The 22,757-nt window shown below is 38.5% G+C and overlaps 1 protein-coding gene across 3 annotated transcripts in view; it reads right to left on the bottom strand.

Annotated features, from left to right (window-relative positions):
- The window catches only part of LOC135115014 (anoctamin-1-like), a 32,266-nt gene extending 9,788 nt beyond the window's left edge, over positions 1-22,478 (bottom strand). The window contains exons 1-15 of one of the 3 annotated variants that reach the window (XM_064031435.1): positions 22,331-22,478; positions 16,667-16,796; positions 15,871-16,166; positions 14,295-14,373; positions 13,681-13,740; positions 12,361-12,521; positions 11,023-11,266; positions 10,212-10,465; positions 9,383-9,546; positions 8,892-9,124; positions 8,252-8,416; positions 7,346-7,549; positions 5,778-5,890; positions 4,866-4,990; positions 1,925-2,130 (exon numbers count right to left, since the gene is read on the bottom strand). In XM_064031435.1, coding sequence (XP_063887505.1) covers positions 1,925-2,130; positions 4,866-4,990; positions 5,778-5,890; positions 7,346-7,549; positions 8,252-8,416; positions 8,892-9,124; positions 9,383-9,546; positions 10,212-10,465; positions 11,023-11,266; positions 12,361-12,521; positions 13,681-13,740; positions 14,295-14,373; positions 15,871-16,166; positions 16,667-16,720 — 2,358 coding nt within the window. In that variant the 5' untranslated portion in view covers positions 16,721-16,796; positions 22,331-22,478. Of the gene's footprint in view, positions 1-1,924; positions 2,131-4,865; positions 4,991-5,777; positions 5,891-7,345; positions 7,550-8,251; positions 8,417-8,891; positions 9,125-9,382; positions 9,547-10,211; positions 10,466-11,022; positions 11,267-12,360; positions 12,522-13,178; positions 13,221-13,680; positions 13,741-14,294; positions 14,374-15,870; positions 16,167-16,666; positions 16,797-21,094; positions 21,182-22,330 lie in introns of those variants that run through there. The other 2 variants (XM_064031438.1, XM_064031436.1) reach the window with 2 other exon arrangements.
- Between the last annotated feature and the right edge of the window lie 279 nt (positions 22,479-22,757).

Here is a 22,757-nt window from a genome sequence, read left to right as displayed (position 1 = left end):
ATAATAATAATAATAATAATAATAATAATAATAATAATAATAATAATAATAATAACAACAACAATAAAAATGATAATAATAATAATACATATACCAAGGTTCTCTCTCCCAAAAAAGGGGTGATAGCCAAGATGAGGCACACAACTTTTCCACTCGTTCACAATCTTCTCTTAGCCCTCACTGGAGAAGAGAAAGTACTCCTGCCCTCACTTTACTCCACACAGCTTGGACAGTTTGGTCTGGAACAAGGCTCCTTCACAACAAATTCTTTCTTCTACCACACCCAAAAGGCCCACACCTGCCTGAGACCATCAATGAGTGGCACCTCACTCAGAGCAATTACTTTCAAAATCATTATACTAAAACAGATAAATATCTAAGAATCACATAGAAGTGCAATAAAATTATATAAGAACAAGTAAAATTTTCAATTAAGTAAAATTCAAAAATTAAAAGAATCAACATTTATCAGTGAGGGAGAACATGATGTACATTAATGATCACTGGCATGAGTGAATTCTTAAATCTATGTCTTCTGCACAGGTAACCCCAGTCTTGAACCAAGTCCCAGAAATACATACCTGTTATTAAGAGGGTGGGTGGTGTCAGTCATGATTTTCTTTGCAAGTTTTAAAACATTCTTTGAGTACAAATCATTAAGGTGGTGGTCATAGATGAAGTTAGGTTAAGTTTGGTTAGGAGAATAAGGAGAAGAATTGTAGTAGCATTAGTAATTAGTAATACAGTTAATTCTCTAATGGAAATTTCTGTATCATGATTTTTCTGTAACACTGCCTAAAAATATGAAAGAAAAGTTTCTCCTTATGTCCCCAAGATCCACTCTAACATGACCTTTCACATTCAAAACACTTGCCTGCCCACCGCCACCTCTCAGCAACTTGCTAATGAGTAATGGTGAAATAAAACTTGCAAGTTTCTCATTCAAACAAAATAACTGAATTCACTATAACAACACCATTGTATAGTGCAACACTGGCTGAAGTCCCATATACAAAAATCCTTTGCTTTCTCACCATGATAATTTTCAAAGGCCACAGAGATGACCAGCCAGGCTCTCAAGAGTGTTTTTCCTGTTAATAATGTAGAAATCTTGTTAATATGCCATTAGAACAGTAAACTCGTGTCACTTCAATTTGTAAACCAATGCCACTTCAACTAGAGCCTTTTGAAAGTAAAGGAGAATTTTGAAAGTAGTTGAAGTGTTTCAGAATATACTCCTTAGTGACCCTTCTACTCTTGTGCTGCTATGGCCAATCATACCAACACCAGTCCCAGCAGCCAGCCCCCTCGTTTCAAGCACACCTACCTCACCTGGGACAAAAAGCTGCAGTAATACACAGGACTAAAGCTGAAGACTGATAGGGAGGGTCTTTATGGTAAAAAAGTCAACCAACCTCATTGTATTTTTGGTGCCTAAACTTTACCAATGATGGTCTCAAAAGGAGGACTCTGGGTAGGGTGCATAAGGAAATAGAAAAGTTTCAAGAATCCTTCTAAAGTGACATTTCTCTAAAGTGGCAGCCTTGGTGAGAAAAATTATTGTGGTGAGGAAGACCAATTGTAGCGATAGTAGTAGCAGCAAGGGTTTAAAATTAAACACACACACACACACACACACACACACTAGTAAAGAGGAAGAAGAACAACAACAAGAGCAAGAACAAGAATACAAAGAGGAGGAAGGTGAAGAGAAGGTAAAGGAACACACACACACACACACACACACACACACACACACACACACACACACACACACACACACACACACACACACACACACACACACACACACACACACACACACACCAAAAAACACTGAAACCCAAGCCAGTTTCCCCCAAAAATCAAAAAATACTTAAAAGAAAAAAATAACAATAATGCACAAAAACTCATTAAAACTTACATTGGTGATGACGGCAAGCTTGCCAATGGAGTCTAGGATCTTAAACCACACACCTATGTCCTTGACTCGCTGTGGGATGGGCCTGCGGAAGTGTGAGAGCAGCTTGTTCGCATCCAGCCTCATTTCGAAGATGTTGTTTAGGAATGCAAAGAATGGAGCCAGGGGGAAAGAGGCCACAAAAATGGTCACAAATCCATACTGCAGGACTGGAAAGAAGAGGAATAGGTTGGAATAGTTGTGGTAACGGCTGCAGTAGTTATGGTAGTAGTCTGGTTAGGAAGGGACAAGTAGTAATAGTAGTTTTTGTTAAGTGTTTTCACTATCTTTTTTCTGCTCTAAGGTTTATCAAATGGATTTCAGCCTCTCCCAGTGCATTCCAGCCACTACCAGTGCATCCCAGCCTCTCCCAGTACATCCCAGCCTCTCCCAGTGCATTCCAGCCTCTCCCAGTGCACTCCCTGCCTCTTTTAGAGCATGCCAGCCCCTCCCAGTGCATCTCAGACCTCTCCCAGTGCATCTCAGCCTCTCCCAGTGCATCCCAGCCTCTCTCAGTGCATCTCAGACCTCTACCAGTGCATCTCAGCCTCTCCCAATGCATCCCAGCCTCTCCCAGTGAACCTCAGCCTATTCCAGTGCATCGCAGCCTCTCCCAGTGCATGTCAGACCTCTCCCAGTGCATCTCAGGCCTCTCCCAGTGAAATTCAGCCTCATCCACTGCATCCCAGCCTCTCCCAGTGCATCTCAGACCTCTCTCAGTGAATCTCAGCCTCTCCCAGCACATCCCAGCCTCTCCCAGTGCATCCCAGCCTATCCCAGTACATTACACCCTCTCCCAGTGCATCTCAGCCTCTCTCCCAGAACATCACAGCTTCTACCAGTGCAGCCCAGCCTCTCTCAGTGCATCCCAGCCTCTTCCAGGACATTACATCCTCTCCCAGTGTATCTCAGCCTCTCTCCCAGAGCATCCCAGCCTCTACCAGTGCATCCCAGCTTCTCCCAGTACATCCCAGCCTCTCCCAGAGCATCCCAGTCTCTCCCAGTACATATCAGCTTCTCCCAGTGCATCCCAGCCTCTCCCTGTGCATCCCAGTCTCTTCCAGTGCATCCCAGCCTCTTCCAGTCTATCCCAGACTCTCTCAGTCTATCTCAGCCTCTCCCAGTCCATCCCAGCCTTTCCCTGTGCATCCCAGCCTCTTCCAGTGCATCCCAGTCTCTCCCAATATATTCCTGCCTTTCTCAGTTAATTTCTAAAAATGTTAGTAAAAATTTCAAAAATTCTAATCAAAACAATAACAACAATAACAATAATAATAGTAATAATAATAATAATAATAACAATAATAATAATAATAATAATAATGACAGTAATCTGGCCAATTTTCCTTAATCACAAAAATAATAAAAATAATATAGGAAAAAAAGCAAACACACAAACACACACACAAATAATAATAACAATAATGATAATAATAATAATAATAATAATAATAATAATAATAATAATAATAATAATAATAATAATAATCTGAAAAAGCAAATTTTAACACTATTAGTAAAGAGAGAGAGAGAGAGAGAGAGAGAGAGAGAGAGAGAGAGAGAGAGAGAGAGAGAGAGAGAGAGAGAGAGAGAGAGAGAGAGAGAGAGCTTACCCATTCTTAAATAACTGGGAGTGAGTCCGCAAGGAAGAAATGGATTGCCTGAGAGAAAAATAATAATAATAATAATAATAATAATAATAATAATAATAATAATAATAATAATAATAATAATAATAATGAAAAAACAATATTACATTTCCTACTACAATTACTACTGTTATTACTGGAACATAAGTATTTTATGCATTACTTAACACTTAAATTTATAAGTACAAATGGAAAATTGGCCAGATCATAACAATAATAATAACAAAAAAATTATAATAAAGATCATACATAATTTCTGATAAAAATAAAATAATAATAATAATAATAATAATAATAATAATAATAATAGTAATAATAAAAACAGGATGGAGGAGGATGAGGAAGACAAACAAGAACAGGAGAAAAAGGAATGAAAGAAACAGAGAGAGAGAGAGAGAGAGAGAGAGAGAGAGAGAGAGAGAGAGAGAGAGAGAGAGAGAGAGAGAGAGAGAGAGAGAGAGAGAGAGAGAGAGAGAGAGACTACTACTACTACTACTATTCTCCTCCTCCTCTTCCTCATCTTGTAACACTACTACTACCACCACCACTACTATTATTATTATTACTATTACAATTCTCTTCCTCCTCTCTTTAATATCAACACCACCACCACCACCACCACTACTACTACTACTACTCTAATCTAGCTGAAATTAACTTAAGAGGGCAAAACTAGCCAGCAATTTTAAACTCCATCTTTGGCTAAATTTTGGATTAACATTTTGCCAGTCTACTGTTATGAAGGAGCAGAGGTACACCAGTGTGTGCTGTGGGGCCTTTCTGTGGAAGTGCCCTGCATCTAATGTGGTCTCAAGATTGGGGTAAGTGTGGGGTAGGGAAAGGTCTCCCTATAAAGGGGCAGGGACAAGCCAGTGTGTGCTGTGGGCCCTTACTATTGATGTGTGTGCTATGTCGAAGCTCCTGGCAAGACTATACACTTCCACTAGGGTTTGATGGGACTAATAGAGTGAATGATGTGTGTATGAGTGTCTGGTGCTTTGTCTGGGCCACCTCATATGGAATTGCCAGCCTGGAATGTAAATAGACTGATTACTATTATTTTTATTCCTTTCTACTAGAGGCTGACAGGGACAAGAGTGTAAATAATGTGTGTATTTGTGTGTCTGAGTGTGTGGTGCTTTGTCTTGGTCACCCTGTGTGGGATTGCTGGCCTGGTATATAGATAGATAGACAGATAAACTTACTATCACTATCACTACCACCACCACCATCACTATTACTACCATCGTACTTACCCATTTCTAGATACTCAGGAAACAGGCCTCTTGGATCAAAATTGACGAGCCTAAAATCTTTAGCCCACCTTGGCCAATTCACATAGGCCTCTCTTAACCCTTCGCCAACAGTTAGGAAGTTGTACCTGTGGAAGTAGAAGTTCTAGTTATAGTTGTTGTAGTAATGGGATGGTTGGAAGAGTAGGAGGACAGGAGGAGAGGGATAAGGAGAAGAATTGTTAAAGTGGTGGTGCTGGTGGTTGGAATTGTAGTGGTGATAATGGATTGTGATAGTAGTAGTAATAGTAGTAGCAGTAGTAGTAGTAGTAGTAGTAGTAATAGTAGCAGTAGCAGCAGCAGCAGCAGCAGTAGTAGTAGTAGTAGTAGTAGTAGTAGTAGTAGTAGTAGTAGTAGTAGTAGTAGTAGTAGTAGTAGTAGTAGTAGTAGCAGCAGCAGTAGCAGTAGTAGTAATAGAGGAGGAGGAGAAGGAATACAAAGGGAATACAAAGACAAGGCAAACAGCAACAGACTTTTAGGTCCCAGTATGGCTGTTTAGTAACTACTAGCTAGTTACAGTGCAGAGAGACAGAAGAGTATAGCAGGAGGCTTCTTTCCACCCACCACTTCCTCTAACTTGCAGTGGCATGAAAACAGTTGGGAAAAGAACTATGGAATATTGAAAAACTAACATGGAATTTTCATAGGAACGGATGAAAGGAAGTTCTATTATCCATCCTAAGGTGAAGTCTACACACTTGACAAATTAATAACAGCAGACTTAATGTGGGTCATTTAATATATCACCAATTGTAAAATAAGAGTTAGTTTAATACATATGGGATGAGGAGGAAGAGGAAAAGAATTGTAGTTGTAATGGTGTTACAGAAAGAGGTAAAAACGGAGAATTGTAGTAGTAGTATTGGTGATACTTACCACTTGTAGAGTAGAGGCAGGACCATTTCTAGTACCGTGTTCATGGCTTGCTTCCCAACCATTATAATTGCTAGCTGCACGGAGAGTTCAAGTAGGCAGCCACCAGGAGAACACTGGAATAGTGGTGGTGGTGTGATGGTGGTGATGGAAGCGGAGAAAGAGAAGAATTGTAATAGTAATAATTGTAGTAGTTGTGGTGGTGGTGGTGATAGGTAGTAATAGTAGCAATAAAATTATAAAGAACAACAACAAAATACACACACACACACACACACACACACACACACACACACTACAGGTAAGAAAAAAACTGGTACATAAAGAAGATGAAAAACTAAATAAGGAAAAGTATGCAGAGGCAAAATACATGAATAGCACAATTAAGACATTATGTAGTAACGTGGGTGGGCTAGTCTCTAAATTACTGGAGGCCAAATATATGACAAAGAGAAAAATTAAATAAATAAATACACACAAAGCTGATATTCTGCCTCACCAATACTAAACTCAACAAAACCATCAAGAATGAGACCTGAGGGATACAAGATTACCACATACAGAGGAAGCTAGGAAAAAACAAACAAACGTGGGGGTGGAGTCATGAGTAAAGAACGAATAAAGACCTTACAGAGCAGAAAATACAAATATAAACACCTGATGAAGTTGAGTTAATATCTGTAGAAATTCAAACCAGGAAAGGTAATATAAGGGTAGCAATTTTGTATAAGCCTCCTCACACAAGAACGTGGAATCCATCTGAATACAAAAACTTAGCTGAAAACCGACTAAAAGGCATGAAGTCAGTACAACAAAGTATGGAAGAAAGATTCAGAAGGATAGTAGTAAATAGTGACCTCAATAGCAACATAAATTGACAGGACATGGACGCCAAGAGTACTGGGAACTATTGGGATAAGATATCATCAGACTTAACTCAAGAATTTTTCCTATGGCAACACATCACATCCAGAAAGGGAGGCTTAGATGAGCCATCCATATTAGACCTGCTGTTTACAAGGCAAAAAGAAGACAATGAAAACATAATCTATAGTCCCCACTGGGAAAAAAAAAAAGACCTTTCATGATACATAAATATGACAAATTAACTTTAAAATATGAACACACACACACACACAAAAAAAAGCCACATTCACTCCCACACATTCCAAGCCTTTCCTAGTGCATCCCAGCTTTCCCTAGTGCATCCCAGCTTTTCCTGGTACATCCCAGCTTTTCCTAGTCTCTCCTAGTACATTCCAGTCTTTCTCAGTGCATCCCAGCCTCTCCCAGTGCATCCCAATCTCTCCCAGTGCATCTCAGCCTCTCCAAGCCTTTCTCAGTAAATACCAGCCTCCCCCAGTGCATCCCAGACTCTCCCAGTACATCCAAGCCTCTCCCAGCTTCTCCTAGTGTATTCTAATGTCTCCCATTGCATCCTACTGTCTCCCAGTGCATCCTAGTCTCTTTTAAACACACACACACACACACACACACACACACACACACACACACACACACACACACACACACACACTTTCCAAGCCTCTCCCACACTCTCACTCACTCACCTCCTCCTGCCTGAACCCCATGATTCTTCTGTAGTCCCCAGGTCTTCCTATTAACTTGCCCTTGAAGAACGCAATGTAGAATATAGAAGAGTAGTAATTGATGAACTGTAGCAAATAGATCTTCAGAGTCAAGCTGTCATCAAATTCTGTCTGTGTTCTCTGCAGTTCAAGTTCTGTTAGACGCTCTGCCAACCGCGCGTACAGCTGTTGAGACAGAGAGAGAGAGAGAGAGTTTGTGAGGGTTAGTTAGTGAGATAGAAAGGTGCTGTGTGGGTTTTTTTGGATGTTAAAGGTGTTATTTTGTAATGTTATTGTATTTTGGGGACTTGTTTGTCTGTTTTCTTGTGTCTTAGTATCTTGAGTGGTTATTTTGTGGTGTCTTTAGGTTGGTTTGTGTTTTTTTTTTTTCTTTTATGGTCTTGTGTGGCTCTGGGGATGATTTTGTGTTTTTAAGTGTTTTATGTGTTTTTTTGTGTATTTTAATAATTTAAGTGGTTATTTTTTGTGTTTTTGGGTGTTTCTTTGTTTAGTGTTTTTTTTTGTATTTTGTGAATTTTCAAGTAATTTTTGCTTTTTTTTTAATTATTTTTGGCTTTTTTTTTTTTTTTTTTGTATTTTTTGTTAGTGGATAATTTTGAGTGCTTTGGGGTTTCTGATCATTTTTTTGTTGTTTTTTTTAGTATTTTTGTTTTGGTATTTTTTGGCATTTTACAGTTTTTTTTATGTTTTGGGGTACTTATGGCATTTTTTTAGGATGGTTTGTGATACTTTCTGCATTGTGTGTGTGTGTGTGTGTGTGTGTGTGTGTGTGTGTGTGTGTGTGTGTGTGTGTGTGTGTGTGTGTGTGTGTGTTGCCTGCCCTAAACCCCAATCAAATCCTTAAAATCCATGAAAAAGAAGCCTCACCTGGTTGAAGATCATAATGCACACCAGATTGATGCAGGCAGCAGTGGTTGAGGTGAATATGAGCGCATAGGAGGTGAGCACACTCTCCCCATGAATGCTGAGTGCTGCCAACACTGACATACGGTACAAAATGACTCCCAGTACAGCTGCCAGTGCCATCGTCACCTGTACAAGTAGTAGTAGTAGTTGTAACTGTAGTAGTAGTGGTGGTGGTAGTGGTAGTAGTAGTGGTGGCTAAAATACACTAAAAAACATTGCTACAAGCTAAAACATACCCTAAAACTTAGCGAAATGCCATAAAACATTGCTACACTCCTTAACATCCAAAAACACTGCTACACTCCCAAGCATCCCTAAAACACTAGATCACACTCCCAACACACTGCTATACCCTCCCAAACACCCTTAAAAAAAGCACTGCTACTCATTAAAAAAAAAAAAAAAAAAAAAAAAAAAAAACATGAACCAAAACACCCCAAAACAAACTCTATGAACCACAAAGACACTGCTACAGCCCCCAACCATCCCTAAAACAATTTGTCAGCCCCACTGCTATGACCCCAAACACCCTTAAAAGCCCACAGAAACACTGCTTCACACTCCCAAACATCCCTGTAAAACCTAACCTAACCCCACATACCAGTAGGAACACAGTGGATAGGGAGAGAATGACGCCAGGAAAGCGCATTCTCCAAAAGGGCGGACGTGGCTCGACGGTCTTCGTGACAATGTTGACAGTCTTCTTCTTGATGTGTGCCAGGCGGGCTAAGTACTGTGGCCTGGGGTGCTCCTCCTGTATATCGAAGCCTGTCAGGTCCCAACGGTGTGAGATTTCTGCTGAATACCGCTTCCACATTTCCAGAAAGAGCGCGGCTGTGTGTGTGGGATAAGCTGTATTAGTAGTAGTAGTAGTAGTAGTAGTAGTAGTAGTAGTAGTAGTAGCAGTAGTAGTAGTAGTAGTAGTAGTGACGGTTGTGGTGGTAGTAATAAGGAGGAGGAATAGCAAGAGGAGAATATGATGATAATAATAAAAACTAGTAGCAATAGATATTTTGGCGTGTTTCCAGGTGTCTAGGAGTGGGAAGCAGTGTTATTGGGTGCTTTGGTACATGTCTGTCATCTACTACTTACCCCACAGTGACATGAAGGCAGTGAAGAAGATGGTAGATGGGTTGTCCACGAGATAAGTGAACTTGGCATGAAAACACGTCTCTCGCAAGTCCCAGAAATCACAGAATTTATCGCAGAGTGGGCACATGGTTGTCAGATTATTGTGTGGGTGGCAGATGTCATTACTGTGGGAGAGGGAAAGAGAGGAAGTGATTTAGATGTTAATATCCAAAATACTGCATCTTTCCATGATGTTTTCTGGATGTTCCAGTATGTGTACCATTGTTTTGGAGTGCTTTGGTATGTGCAGCAGTAGTTTTTTTGGATATTTTGGTGTGTTTAGCCTTGTTTTCTGGGTGCTTTGGTGTTTATAGGTTTTTTGTGTGTTTTGGTGTGTAGCAATGTTTTTAGCTGTTATGGTGTGTGTAGCAGTGCTTTTGTGGTGTTTTTGGCGTGTTTGGCAGTTTTTTTTTTGTGTATGTATTTTGCTGCAATGTTTTTGAAGTGTTTAGATATAAATAGCAATGTTTCTTTTGGTGTCTGTGTGTGTGTGTGTGTGTGTGTAGCAATATCCTTGAGGTGTTTGTGCATATGTAGCAGTTTTAGGGTATTTAAAAGGCCTTTTTTGCTGTTTGTGAGTGGTTTTCAAGTGTTTTGAGTAATTTCTGAAGATTGGAATTTTTTTTTGTGATTTCTTTTGATGTCTTCTTAATTTTTAGTGTTCTGAAAAATCTGGAATAATTTTTAAGGTGTTTTGGAGTGTGTAGCGATGTAAAAGATGCAGACACACTGAAACACACCTACAGACACACACTGAAACACATACGTACAAACACACACTGAAACACACCTTGGCGCATGCTCAGAAATCGTCCCAAGTGCATAGATGAAGCAGAATATCCCTACTATTGAGGCAGGGATCAGCATGTAGGTGTAAAAACCCAACCAGGCAAAGTACAGTCCAATCTTGACCCCGAAATAGTCCTTGATGTGATCTAGTGGCTGGTATTTGTAGAATTTTTTCAGGCTGGCCCAATTCTCGCGCAGAAGTGCCCTCTGGTTTGTACTTGCGGTGGTGGTGGTTGTGTTGGTGTGCAGGTCACCCTATTGAATGAGGAATAGTTTTAGGTTTAGTAGTGATAATTTAACCCAGTAACTGCTATCTGCTACATCTCTCCTTAATTATTATTCATTCCGAGACATGTTTACATGTTCTACAGTCATCTCCAATCTTTAAACTGGGTAGAAATTGCTAAATCTTTTCTTTGTCATCCCCTTCTTTTTTGTATATGCTCATAAAGATTTCCTGCATTACTTCTGGTGCTGTTAACTGTTTTGTATCGTAGTAAAAGGGTTAATGTTTTGTTATCTGTTGATGTGCTATGGTTGGAATATTACAAAATGCACTTCACTAACTAAAAAAAAAAAAAAAAAAAAAAAAAAAAAAAAAAAAAAAAAAAAAAAAACATATTCAAATAGCCTAAAAAAAGTAAAGAAACACTAATATACACACCTAAATGTACTTAAAAACTATTTCATCCTAAAACACTGCTACACACTGCCAAACATTAAAAGACACTGCCATACATTCCTAAACACCTCAAAACCTTGCCTAACTTAACCTAACTCTCAACCCCCCCCACACACACACACAAACGTACATCATGCAAAGGATAAGCTGCAAGATAAGCTCCTTCTGCCAATAACTTCTCGATTCCAAAGTTGAATGTTTCTGCTTCAGTTCCATGTATTGCTCTCCCCTCTTCTCCTCCTCTTCCTCCTGCCTTTGCATCCTCCTCCTCCTTCTCCTCTTCTTCCCTGCCGCCAAATCTCTTTCGGCGGAGGATGAAGTCGATGATTCTCGCTCGCACAGATGGACGGAAGAATGCAGGTGTCACATCAAACCTTCCAGGGGAAAAAAAAAAAAAAAGAAAAGTTTACATTATGAATGATGGGGGAAAAAAAAAAAGGTTTACCTAGTTCATGAAAGGAAGTTTTTTTTTCATCTGATGAAAAAGAGGAAGAACAAAAAATAAATAAATAAATAAATAAAATAAAATGGTGGGAAAAGAAAAAAAATAGTTTACTTAATAGAATGGAAACATGGAACAGTCTTTTTACTTTGAACTTCCATTAAAAGTAATGATGTTAAAATTGATGAAAAAAGGGAAAGAAATGAGAAATAAAAGAGGAATAAAACCTGTTTACTTCATGGAAATTGAAAAAAATAAAAATTCCTTTTGAAGTTAACTCTAAGGGGAAAAGATTAAGTCAAATTAATGAAAAAAAGAAGGAAAAAGACACACATCCAAAAACATCTTTGAAACACTGCCACACACTCCCAACATACCAAAACACTCCAGAAATATTAAAAACACAGCCACACATCTCTTAACACTTGCTAAACACAGACACACATTCCCAAATGTTATAAAACACTGCCACACACCCCCAAACACCTGCAAAACACTGGTTTGTGCTCCCAAACACCCCAAAACACTGCCATACATCTCCAAGCACCACAAAAAACACAGCCACATACCCCTAAACACTCATAAAACACAGCCACATATCACCTCACACTCCAAGAACACGGCCACACATCTTAAATACCCCGAAAACACTGCCACATACTACCTTACGTCCTGAAAACACTACCACACCCACCAACAACTGAAAAACAATCTTACACAACCAGGAACATTGCCACACACCTCCTAACACTCCCAAAGACACTGGTACATGCACCCAAACACCCTGAAAACACTGCTACACCACCAAACACTTTTTTTTTTTATGTAGGAGGAACACCTGTAAAGGGCAACAAAATTCCAATAAGAAAAAAAAAAAAAAAAAAAGTCCACTGAGATGCCAGCCCCTGAATAGGGTCCAAAACAGTAACTTAACCTAACCTAACTAACCTAACCCAACTGCTACACACATATTCCCAAACACCACAAACACACTACCACATACCCCAAATCACCCCAAACACTCACAGATAGTCCTTATCCCTGGCATACACAGCTGTGAAGTTCCTGTTTCTCGGTGGGAATACAGATGGATCCAAACGCACAAAGTTGAACACCCGACTCACACAGTCTGTCATTTCCTGAAAAACTGCTGGCGGGGTGAACTCAAGTGCTGGAAGTCCTGGAAACTGTTTATGGAAGGGTTTGGGCAGGTTTGGTTAGGTTGTGGTGAGTGTAACCATGTTTATTGGGTGTTTGGGTGTGTGTTTTGGTGGTGTTTTGTAATGTTTTTGAGGTGTGTGTGTGTGTGTGTGTGTGTGTGTGTGTGTGTGTGTGTGTGTGTGTGTGTGTGTGTGTGTGTGTGTGTGTGTATCAGTGTTTTGTGTGTTTAGTGTGTTTGTGGTATGTTTAGTGGTGTTTTTTGGTGTTTTGGGGAGAGGAGGAGGAGGAGGAGGAGGAGGAGGAGGAGGAGGAGGAGGAGGAGGAGGAGGAGGAGGAGATACCAGATTAGTAATAATAATAATAATAATAATAACAATAATAATAATAAACAATAATAACAATAACATCAATAACAATAACAAGGACAATAACTTATTTTTTCTACAACTTGCCTTTAAAAGTGAATACAAAACATAACAAAATTAAATATATTATAAAAATCTAATTAAAAATAACATTAATAAGAAAAAACAAAAGAGTGCATTTGCTTTACAAACCATGCAGAGAGAGAGAGAGAGAGAGAGAGAGAGAGAGAGAGAGAGAGAGAGAGAGAGAGAGAGAGAGAGAGAGAGAGAGAGAGAGAGAGAGAGAGAGAGAGAGAGAGAGAATTAGAGCTAGCTTACATGGAGTATCACCCGATGGTTTCCTTGTCTCATGTCAAATTTCTGCCAAAAAAAAGCAAAAAATAATAATAATAACAATAACAATTAAAAACACACACACACACACACACACACTCACACAATTCAAAACACATGCATGTATTAGTAGCAGCCGCAATAATAGTAGCAATAGCAGCAGCAGTGGTAGTAGTAGTAGTACTAGCAGTAGTAGTAGTAGTAGTAGTAGTAGTAGTAGTAGGGTGGTAGTGGTAGTAGTAGTAGTAGTTAGTAGTAGTAGTAGTAGTAGTAGTAGTAGTAGTAGTAGTAGTAGTAGCTCTCAGTAGTAGTAGTAGTAGTAGTAGTAGTAGTAGTAGTAGTAGTGCAAGATTAAGAGGGGAACTGATGGAGGTGCACAAGTGTCCTAAGGGATATAGCAAGGCTGGTGTGGTAGTAGTAGTTGTAGTACTGGTAGTAGTAGGAGTAGCAGTAGTAGTAGCAGTAGTAGTAATAGTAGTAGTCTTACCAGTTCATTAAATATTGCTCCAGCTCTTTCAATAAATGATAATCTTAATTCTTCATCACACTAAGGAAGAGGAGGAGGAGGAAGAGGAGGAAGAGGAGAAAGATTTGGAACAAGACATAAGGAAGATGACAATATATAAGAAAGGAGGAGGAGGAGGAGGAGGAGGAGGAGGAGGAGGAGGAGGAGGAGGAGGAGGAGGAGGAGGAGGAGGAGGAGGAGGAGGAGGAGGAGGAAGAGGAGGAGGAGGAGGAGGAGGAGAAAATCATGATAACAATAATAATAATAATAATAATAGCAATAATGAGAGAGAGAGAGAGAGAGAGAGAGAGAGAGAGAGAGAGAGAGAGAGAGAGAGAGAGAGAGAGAGAGAGAGAGAGAGAGAGAGAGAGAGTGTTACAGAATTTCATACAATATTTCATTCACTCATGCACTGAATAACAATAATAACAATAACACCAATGCCAATATCAATATTTTACACTCACTCAAATATAGGTATAGGCCTAAGCAAATTCATCCTTAAAAATTCAATAGGCCTGGAAAATAAAAATCAAACAGCCCCAAAAATATCATATAAAAAATAATTACAATAACAATAATAATTTAGGGCCTACCTCTCGCATAGGCATTCGAAGTTTCAAAATTTCTGCATATCTTCTGCAAACTTCAAAAGGTGCATGGATCTTAACAAACCTGAAAAGTAGTAGTAGTAGTAGTAGTAGTAGTAGTAGTGGTGGTGGTAGTGGTGGTGATGGTGGTGCAATAATAAAAACAATAATAATAATAATATCATCATCATCATCAACAACAAGATAGTCTCTGCAAAAAGTATTACCCTAAATCCCTGAAATATCAGTGCAAAGATTGGTAATAATAATATCAAGACCAAATAATGACAGAATCATCATACTGATATTTTGTCATTCCTCTGTTCCTGTTGATAACAACTTGCAGTATTCTGGGCAGGATGTTACATCCAGAACTCACAGCTTGCACAATTCTATGACAGGATGAGACACTGAACTGGTACTGCAATTTGTAAGTTTGTTTTTCATCTCACACCACACTTTCAATTGGATTTACATCAACCGAGTTACCCCTGGCTACTCAAGAACTGGAACATTATCCCTCAGAAATAGCACCATTTTTTTTTTTTTTTTTTTGTGTGCACTGATGATTGGGGAAAAAGGTATCATAAAATCCTCCAATACTTTTCAACAATGTTCACCATTCATTGTAGTGTTCTAGGACAATACACACAGCCCTCCCCTTCCTTTAGCCTCCAAACCATCACAGAATCAAGTGCTTCACAGTCTTGGCAGTGCAGTGAGGGTCACATCTGTCTGACCCTCTTGGCCTCCTCACTGTCCCTGGTTGTTATCTGATGCATTTAAAGTTGCTTTCATCCCAAAACAATCTTCTCAGGTGTCTAATCTGTATTCCTTCACAAAAACCACTTGCTTTTGCTTCATGTTATCAGCACTGTCTTTAGAGTGGATCTGTTCAGTTCCTTTTGGAGCAGATGCTGTAATGTGCAGTTTGCAATGTCTAACAGGAACTAAAGATGACTTTTTCAATTTCAAAGCAGAAATGCTTGCATTCTTGTCTAACTCATGTCATAGAAAGTTGTCTGTCTTTCTAGCTGTCTTATGTGGATGTTCTGGGGCAGGAATGCAAGCTGGTACAGAAGTGGTGGGAGCCTGCCACCTCTGGTGAGGGTGTCTGATGGTCTTCAGTCTGTTGGTTGTCACTGGCCTGCTGGTACTACAGTGGTAGGAGGCAACCATCTCTGGTGGTGAGGTGTCTGTTGATCCTCATCTTCCAATGGTCCTCACTGGCAGATGGTACACCTCAAAAATTTTCATCCAAGATACTTTTTCTCTAAGAAGAGCAAAAATACAGGATTTTTTTTCTGTGTATGAAGGTTACCAGGAGCCATTGTAAAAGTGTGATAAGGAGATAGCAGCCAGTAAAGTGATGGGGGCACAGAATGGCCAGCAAAAATAGGAGAAAGACAAGAACATAACCATAAGAGCACTGAATAAGGGAGTGTGTATACTGCCCTGTACTAGTAGTAGTAGAAATATTAATAGTACGGTGAGAACCACAAATAATATTAACCCACTCTTCCCTTCATTTTAAAGACAACTAGGATATTTTTTTGCAGAAACTGAAACAACAACAACATACCTTAGTGGCAGTTCATCAACAGAATCTTCTTCCAAAATTAATCCTTCAGTTTTTAGTTCACTCTCAAAATTTTTCCTCCAAATTTCATGTTTTTCTTCATCTCTGTCCAGAGTAGCAACAGTGGTAGTGTCAGTAGTAGTGGTAGTGGTTGTAGTAATGGCAGTACTGGGTTTATAGACGAGAACAAAATCTATTGTGGGCAAATGTGTAGGTTCGTGTGTGTGTGTGCTGTTCTGTTCAGGTGGTGGTGTTGAGGGTGGTTGCTGTGGTTTTTCATCTTCTTCCTCTTCTTGGGCCTGGAATGAGAAAAATGAGAATAATGATAATGAAGATAAGTCATAATGAAGATGACAATTATTATTATTATTATCATGACAGCTATAATGATCACCTCTAATGACAATTATAATAATAATTATAATAATGACAATAAACCTAATAATGATGATAATAATAATATTAATAATAATAATAATGAGAGAGAGAGAGAGAGAGAGAGAGAGAGAGAGAGAGAGAGAGAGAGAGAGAGAGAGAGAGAGAGAGAAACTCAATATACTTTGTAACTTAACTCTCTCTCTCTCTCTCTCTCTCTCTCTCTCTCTCTCTCTCTCTCTCTCTCTCTCTCTCTCTCTCTAATTAATTTTTTTCACTGTTGATATAGTAATTTCACACTAGGAGAGAGAGAGAGAGAGAGAGAGAGAGAGAGAGAGAGAGAGAGAGAGAGAGAGAGAGAGAGAGAGAGAGAGAGAGAGAGAGAGAGAGAGAGAGAGAGAGAGAGAGAGAGAGAGAGACTTACCAATCCATTTTCTTTCATTACTTCCATTTTTGTCAATTCTTGTTCCTCTTCCATCTTCTTCCTCCTCCTCCTTCTCCTCCTCTTCTTCCTCTTCCTCTTCTATGTAAAGGTCAGTAGTTCAACAGTGAATCTGCAATAAAAGTATTAGTATTAGTAGTAGTAGTATAGTATTATTATTATTATTATTATTAGTAGTAGTAGTAGTAGTAGTAGTAGTGGTTGTGGTAGCAGTAGTAATAATAGTACTATTGTCAATAATCAGGGTAGGATTGAGGGGAGAGAGATTAAGAGGGGATGTGACGGGTCTTTAAATGTCCTAAAGACCATAACAAGGGCACTCTAAAATTCTCAAGGTCAGTAATCAGGATAGGACAAGAAATTATGGCTTTAAAATTAATAAAGCTATATTTAAAAAAGAGACATGAAGGAAATGATTCACAAGCAGAGTGGTATATGAATGGAATACATTCAGTAATCAGACTTAGTGCTGAGTCAACAGGAACCTTTAAAAGATAAGATGGATTTATGGATTAGGATACGTGGAAATATGCAGGCATGTTTCATTCAGGGACTGCCAAGTGTAGGCCTGATGGTTTCTTGCACCAACCCTTCTGTTCTTAAATAGAAGAAATAGGTAGGCATATTTTATACAGGGACTGCCGAGTGTAGGCCTGATGGCTTCTTGCACCAACCCTTGTGTTCTTAAGGTCTGATGTAATCCTCTATTGGGCTCATGAATTTTTACTCAACTAAAAGAATAACAAAAATAATAACCATATCATGATTTTAAATGTCAACGAGATAGATTTTCTTAAAGTAATTATAAACAAGGCCTTATTCAGAACTAAAACGCATCTTCCCTGAGGACTGTGTGTGTGTGTGTTTTACTAAGACGACCACTGGCCAAGGTCAACAAAAATTTGAAAAAAAAAAGTAAGATGACCACTGGCTAAGATCAACAAAAATTTGAAAAAAAAAAAGTTTGTTCACACAGCAGAGTAAAAAAGAATGATCAAATAACAGCGCATAAATGTCTTGAAACCTTCCTCTTGAAGGAGTTCAAGTCACAAGATGGAGGAAATATAGAAGCAGGCAGGGAGTACCAGAGTTTACCAGAGTAAGGTATGAATGGTTGAGAATACTGGTTAAGTCTTACACAAGAGAGGTGGAAAGAGCAGTGGTGTGTGAAAGTCCTGTGCAGCAAGGCCATGCAAGGAAGGTATGCAGTTATTTAGTAGTAATACTATATTATAACAGTAATAACAGCAGTAGTAATAGTAACTCGAAGTATTATTACTATTGATACCTACTACTACTAATACATACATAGAACAGCTCTAAAATTGGCAGTATCACACACACACACACACACACACACCGTAGGGGAACGTAGGGGAACGCTGGCTGGGTAACCAGCAGACGACCGTAGGTGAATCACAGGAAATCCTCAAGGTAAGATTCTCTCTCTCTCTCTCTCTCTCTCTCTCTCTCTCTCTCTCTCTCTCTCTCTCTCTCTCTGGAGGAAGAGAGAGAGAGAGGGGAGGAAGATAAAAAAAAAAATGAGTCATTGTTATTTGAAGTTATTTGACCTTGAAGGATTTCCTCTCTCTCTCTCTCTCTCTCTCTCTCTCTCTCTCTCTCTCTCTCTCTCTCTCTCTCTCTCTCTCTCTCGCTTCGTGTTGTGTGTGTGTGTGAGAGAGAGAGAGAGAGAGAGAGAGAGAGAGAGAGAGAGAGAGAGAGAGAGAGAGAGAGAGAGAGAGAGAGAGAGAGAGAGAGAGAGAGAGAGAGAGAGAGAGAGAGAGAGAGAATCGCAAAATTTCTTATGGGGCGCCGCGCGCGAGCGAGCCAGCCAGCCAGCCAGCGAGCGAGAAAGAGAGAGAGAGAGAGAGAGAGAGAGAGAGAGAGAGAGAGAGAGAGAGAGAGAGAGAGAGCCTTGTTCTATATCTATAATTTTTTAACATTTTATAATTCCACTTTCACACTCCTTCACGTCTTCATTCTCCTCCTCCTCCTCCTCCTCTCTTCCTCTTCTGACCTCACCCACCCACACACATACACACACCTCTTCCTCTCCTCCTCCTAGCCTAATCTAACCTACGCAACACACACACACACACACACACACACACACACACACACACACACACACACACACACACACACACACACAACACACATCTTATTACTAAAAAAACAAACATTCAAATACACCCACACTGATGCTCTCTCTCTCTCTCTCTCTCTCTCTCTCTCTCTCTCTCTAATTATCCTAACTTTTCAGAAATGACAGTAGTAGTAGTAGTAGTAGTAGTAGTAAAAACAATAATAATAATAATAACAACAACAACAACAACAACAGTAGTAGTAGTAGTAGTAGTAGCAGTAGCAGTAGCAGTAGCAGTAGCAGTAGCAGCACCAGCAGCAGCAGCAGCAGCAGCAGCAGGTAATAATATAATAATAATAATAATAATAATAATAATAATAATAATAATAATAATAATAATAATAATAATAATAATAATAATAATAACAACAACAACAAACAGTAACAGTAGTAGTAGTAGTAGTAGTAGTAGTAGTAGTAGTAGTAGTAGTAGTAATGTTATCTGTATAGGACTGACATCACCCCTGAAGAAGTCTAACAAGCTGTGGTCAACATAATTATGAATACAGACACAACAACAGCCACTCATCATAAGTAATTAGTGGAAAGCTGTACCACTTACACTCAATGCCACAACCCCTCATTGCTGCAACCACTGAATCCTACAACCAGTCAATACTACAACCTACTAATTATAACAAATACAATGATCACCCATAAAGAGTTAAAATTCAAAGCACCGTAATCTCTCAGCTATTGTCATTAGCATTGGCAATACATGACACTGCACTGTAGAGTTTAGTGGACCTGAACAGCTACAGTCATCCCATGCCAGGAATTAGGCCACAATCAAGCTTATGGATCAACAATTAGGTTAGGATGTGGAAAAGTTATCACAGTTGTCTCTGCTACAATTTCTGTCCCCACACTAACTGATGCAGAAGCAGTCACAGAAGGTAAAATCAGAGATGAGTCTTCACTGTCTTCTTCAAGGCATCAAGAGAGGTGCATCATTGACAAAGAAAGACAGCTCACAATGAAATAATGGCCTAACATGGTTAACTGTTTGGGGACTGGCACTTCTATGGGCCTTTTTTTTTATTGCATGTTTGTTGCCCTTGGTTGGTACTCCTACATAAAAAAAAAAAAAAAAAAAAAAAATACTTTCCTGGACTTGCAACTATTCACAACACCAAGGACAATATATGAAATCTTAGTAAGCATCTACAAAAACAAAACAGAATAAGTTTTTGAAATTTCTAGAAGTGGCTGTTCAACAAGATGAAATGTCTCTCAGTGCTTAGTGGCTTAGGAAGGATGTGGCAAACTGCAGGAAAAGGGTTAAGAGATGTACAGCAACAAGAGATAGCAGGAGTCGGGGCTGTCCCAATGACGGAATATGGGTCTGCCATCCTTTGGGACATGTTAGTGTTGCAACAATAATTAATAAGTTCTCATCATATTTAAAGGCTGTGAACAATGAGAGGCAGATTCTAAATACAATCCGAGCAGTCAGTGCTAGCCAATGTAGTTTACAAAGAAATGAAGGTGGTGGCATGAAATGGTGAGTCAAAGAAAAGCTGAGCTGAGCCACTGAAGAGATTAGAGTTGATCTGAGTTTGTCTTAAGTACAGTAACAGAGTTGCAGTGATCAGTACTAGAGGTTATAAAAGAATCTAATAACTGAATTGTGTTATGACCAAGATATTTACTATTAGTTGAAATTCTCAGGTGGCAGTTAGTACAAACCTTAATGATGCTGTGAAAATGGTAAGTGAATAAAAGTTTATTGTCAAACAGGATACCATCAGTTACTTGAGATAAACATTTCACAATTTCTCAACTTTATCCTTTCAGGAAATAAGTCATACTGTTGAGAAAAATTAATTTGTTGCCCTAACTATGCTTTGATTTACATTGATATAAGCACAGTTTTAAGTCAATTAATCTCTAGAACTCCCAGCCTGCCTCTGAATCTCCACCAACCTGTAACTTGAACTCATGCAAGAGGGAGGTTTCAAGACACATCCTCCAAGTTAATCCTTTTTGGCTTTTCTTTAAGGACTAGGACCTCAGTGAGCCTTCCTTTCCTTCCTTTATGTTACCTTAGGTTAGTGCCACTCTTACATAATAAAAAAAAGTAAAAGTATGTTTAATTTAGAGACAGATGATGCATGTTAGTGACTGGGACACAAATATGGGCATTGTCAGCACATAAGCAACAACAAACACCATAAGCTTCCACAATTTTTTACAAGTTTTCATCAATGCAAAGACAACATTACTGGGGCAAGCACTGAGCCCTGTGGCATCCCAGACCTCACCTGGTTATCTCACCTGGTGGGCTTCCTGTCTCCCCACTCAACACAGTAATGACTCGGTGCAGAGAAGCCAACACACTGCTGATGCACCAACCCTAATAGCAAACTAATTTATATTTTAACTTAATGATTTGTACCATTTGGATAGTGCATAAGCAGCAGTCAATTTACATTTTTTAAGTAAATAAATGTGGTAGTAACAAAAACAAAAATATGAGTGAGAGTTGTGCTGTAATTGTTTCAAAGGATTAGTCCATGGGAAGAAGTGTATTGTTTAGTGACAACTTGGTTAAAAAGAAAAAAAAAAAAAGTGGGGGACAAGAAAAAAGGAAAAACAACAACAACAACAACAACAACAACAACAACAACAATAACAACAACAACAATAATGACAATAATAATAATAATAATAACAAAATCACTCAGGCTTATCACAAGACAAGAATTCTGTAGGCCTATTTTTTTTACTTATTTATTATTTTTTTTTTATTTGGGCACTGAGCAAGGGTAACAAAAAGTGTGATAAAAAGCTATGAGGCCTAACTCCTCCACAAAAAAAAATATTTATATTAGGTTAACTTAAGGTTAGGTTAGGTCAGGTGAAGAAGAAAATAACAGAAAAGAAAAAAAGAAAGAAAATAAGGGATTACATTTGCATTTTCATTTCATCAGATCATTTAGATTAATTAAGTTCATAAATTTCACTGCCAATCCTTTCACAATATGAATCTCGATAAAAAAAAAAATAATAAATAAATAAATAAATAAATAAATAAATAAAATAAAATAAAATAAAATAATCACATTTTTGCCAGAAATGAAATCGTTTCAAAATTGGTAGACTAAGGTTACTTCCATAAAACCCGAGAGAAGAAACACCACCAATAATAATAATAATAATAATAATAATAATAATAATAATAATAAATAATAATAATAATAATAATAATAATAATAATAATAATAATCACAACAAAATCACGTAGTCTACCACAAGACAAGAATCCGTTAAGCCTTAACTCTTCCCCAAAACACACATTTGAGCCTATTAATAATTAATATCAGTATTATTATTAGTATTAGTCACGAAATCCACTCCCTTATAACTTAACCGGTATTATTTTCTCCCCTAATTGACCTGTAGCACTTAAAATCATAGTACCTGTAGCTTGTAGCCTTATGTACGAGTGGCACCCCTGTCGTCCCTGAATTACCCTTGGAAACCTCTGAAAAACTTACGTGATCGAGGACAGCTGGTACGCAGTCAGCTCCTACCTCCCGCCATCTTGTGCTGCTGACCTGAGGGTCTGTCTCATCTTAGGATCTGTTCGTGCATTTTTTCGTATTTCTCGTGTTTTTATGTCTTTTATTGGTATTTTTGTGTGTGAACATTGCGTGTTTTTATTTATTTTACTTATTTTTTGCGGCATTTTGTTGTATATCTTTATTTATTTTTGTGTGATTTTGAAATATCTTCTTGCACAAGGGACGGTTTGTGTCTATTTTCGTATTTCTCGTGTTCTTATGTATTTTCTTGGTATTTCTCTATATGATAATTACTTGTTTTTGTTTTCTATTCCTTTTTTGATGTGTTTTATTACCTATCTTTGATTCTTTTATCATTGTATATATAATATATCTTTAAAATTTAATTGACTGATTGATT

This window comes from Scylla paramamosain, chromosome 28 (assembly GCF_035594125.1).
Source record: "Scylla paramamosain isolate STU-SP2022 chromosome 28, ASM3559412v1, whole genome shotgun sequence".
Taxonomy (NCBI): Eukaryota; Metazoa; Arthropoda; class Malacostraca; order Decapoda; family Portunidae; genus Scylla; species Scylla paramamosain.
Note: the sequence above shows the minus strand (reverse complement) of the source record. Positions and strands in the feature narration are given on the sequence as shown.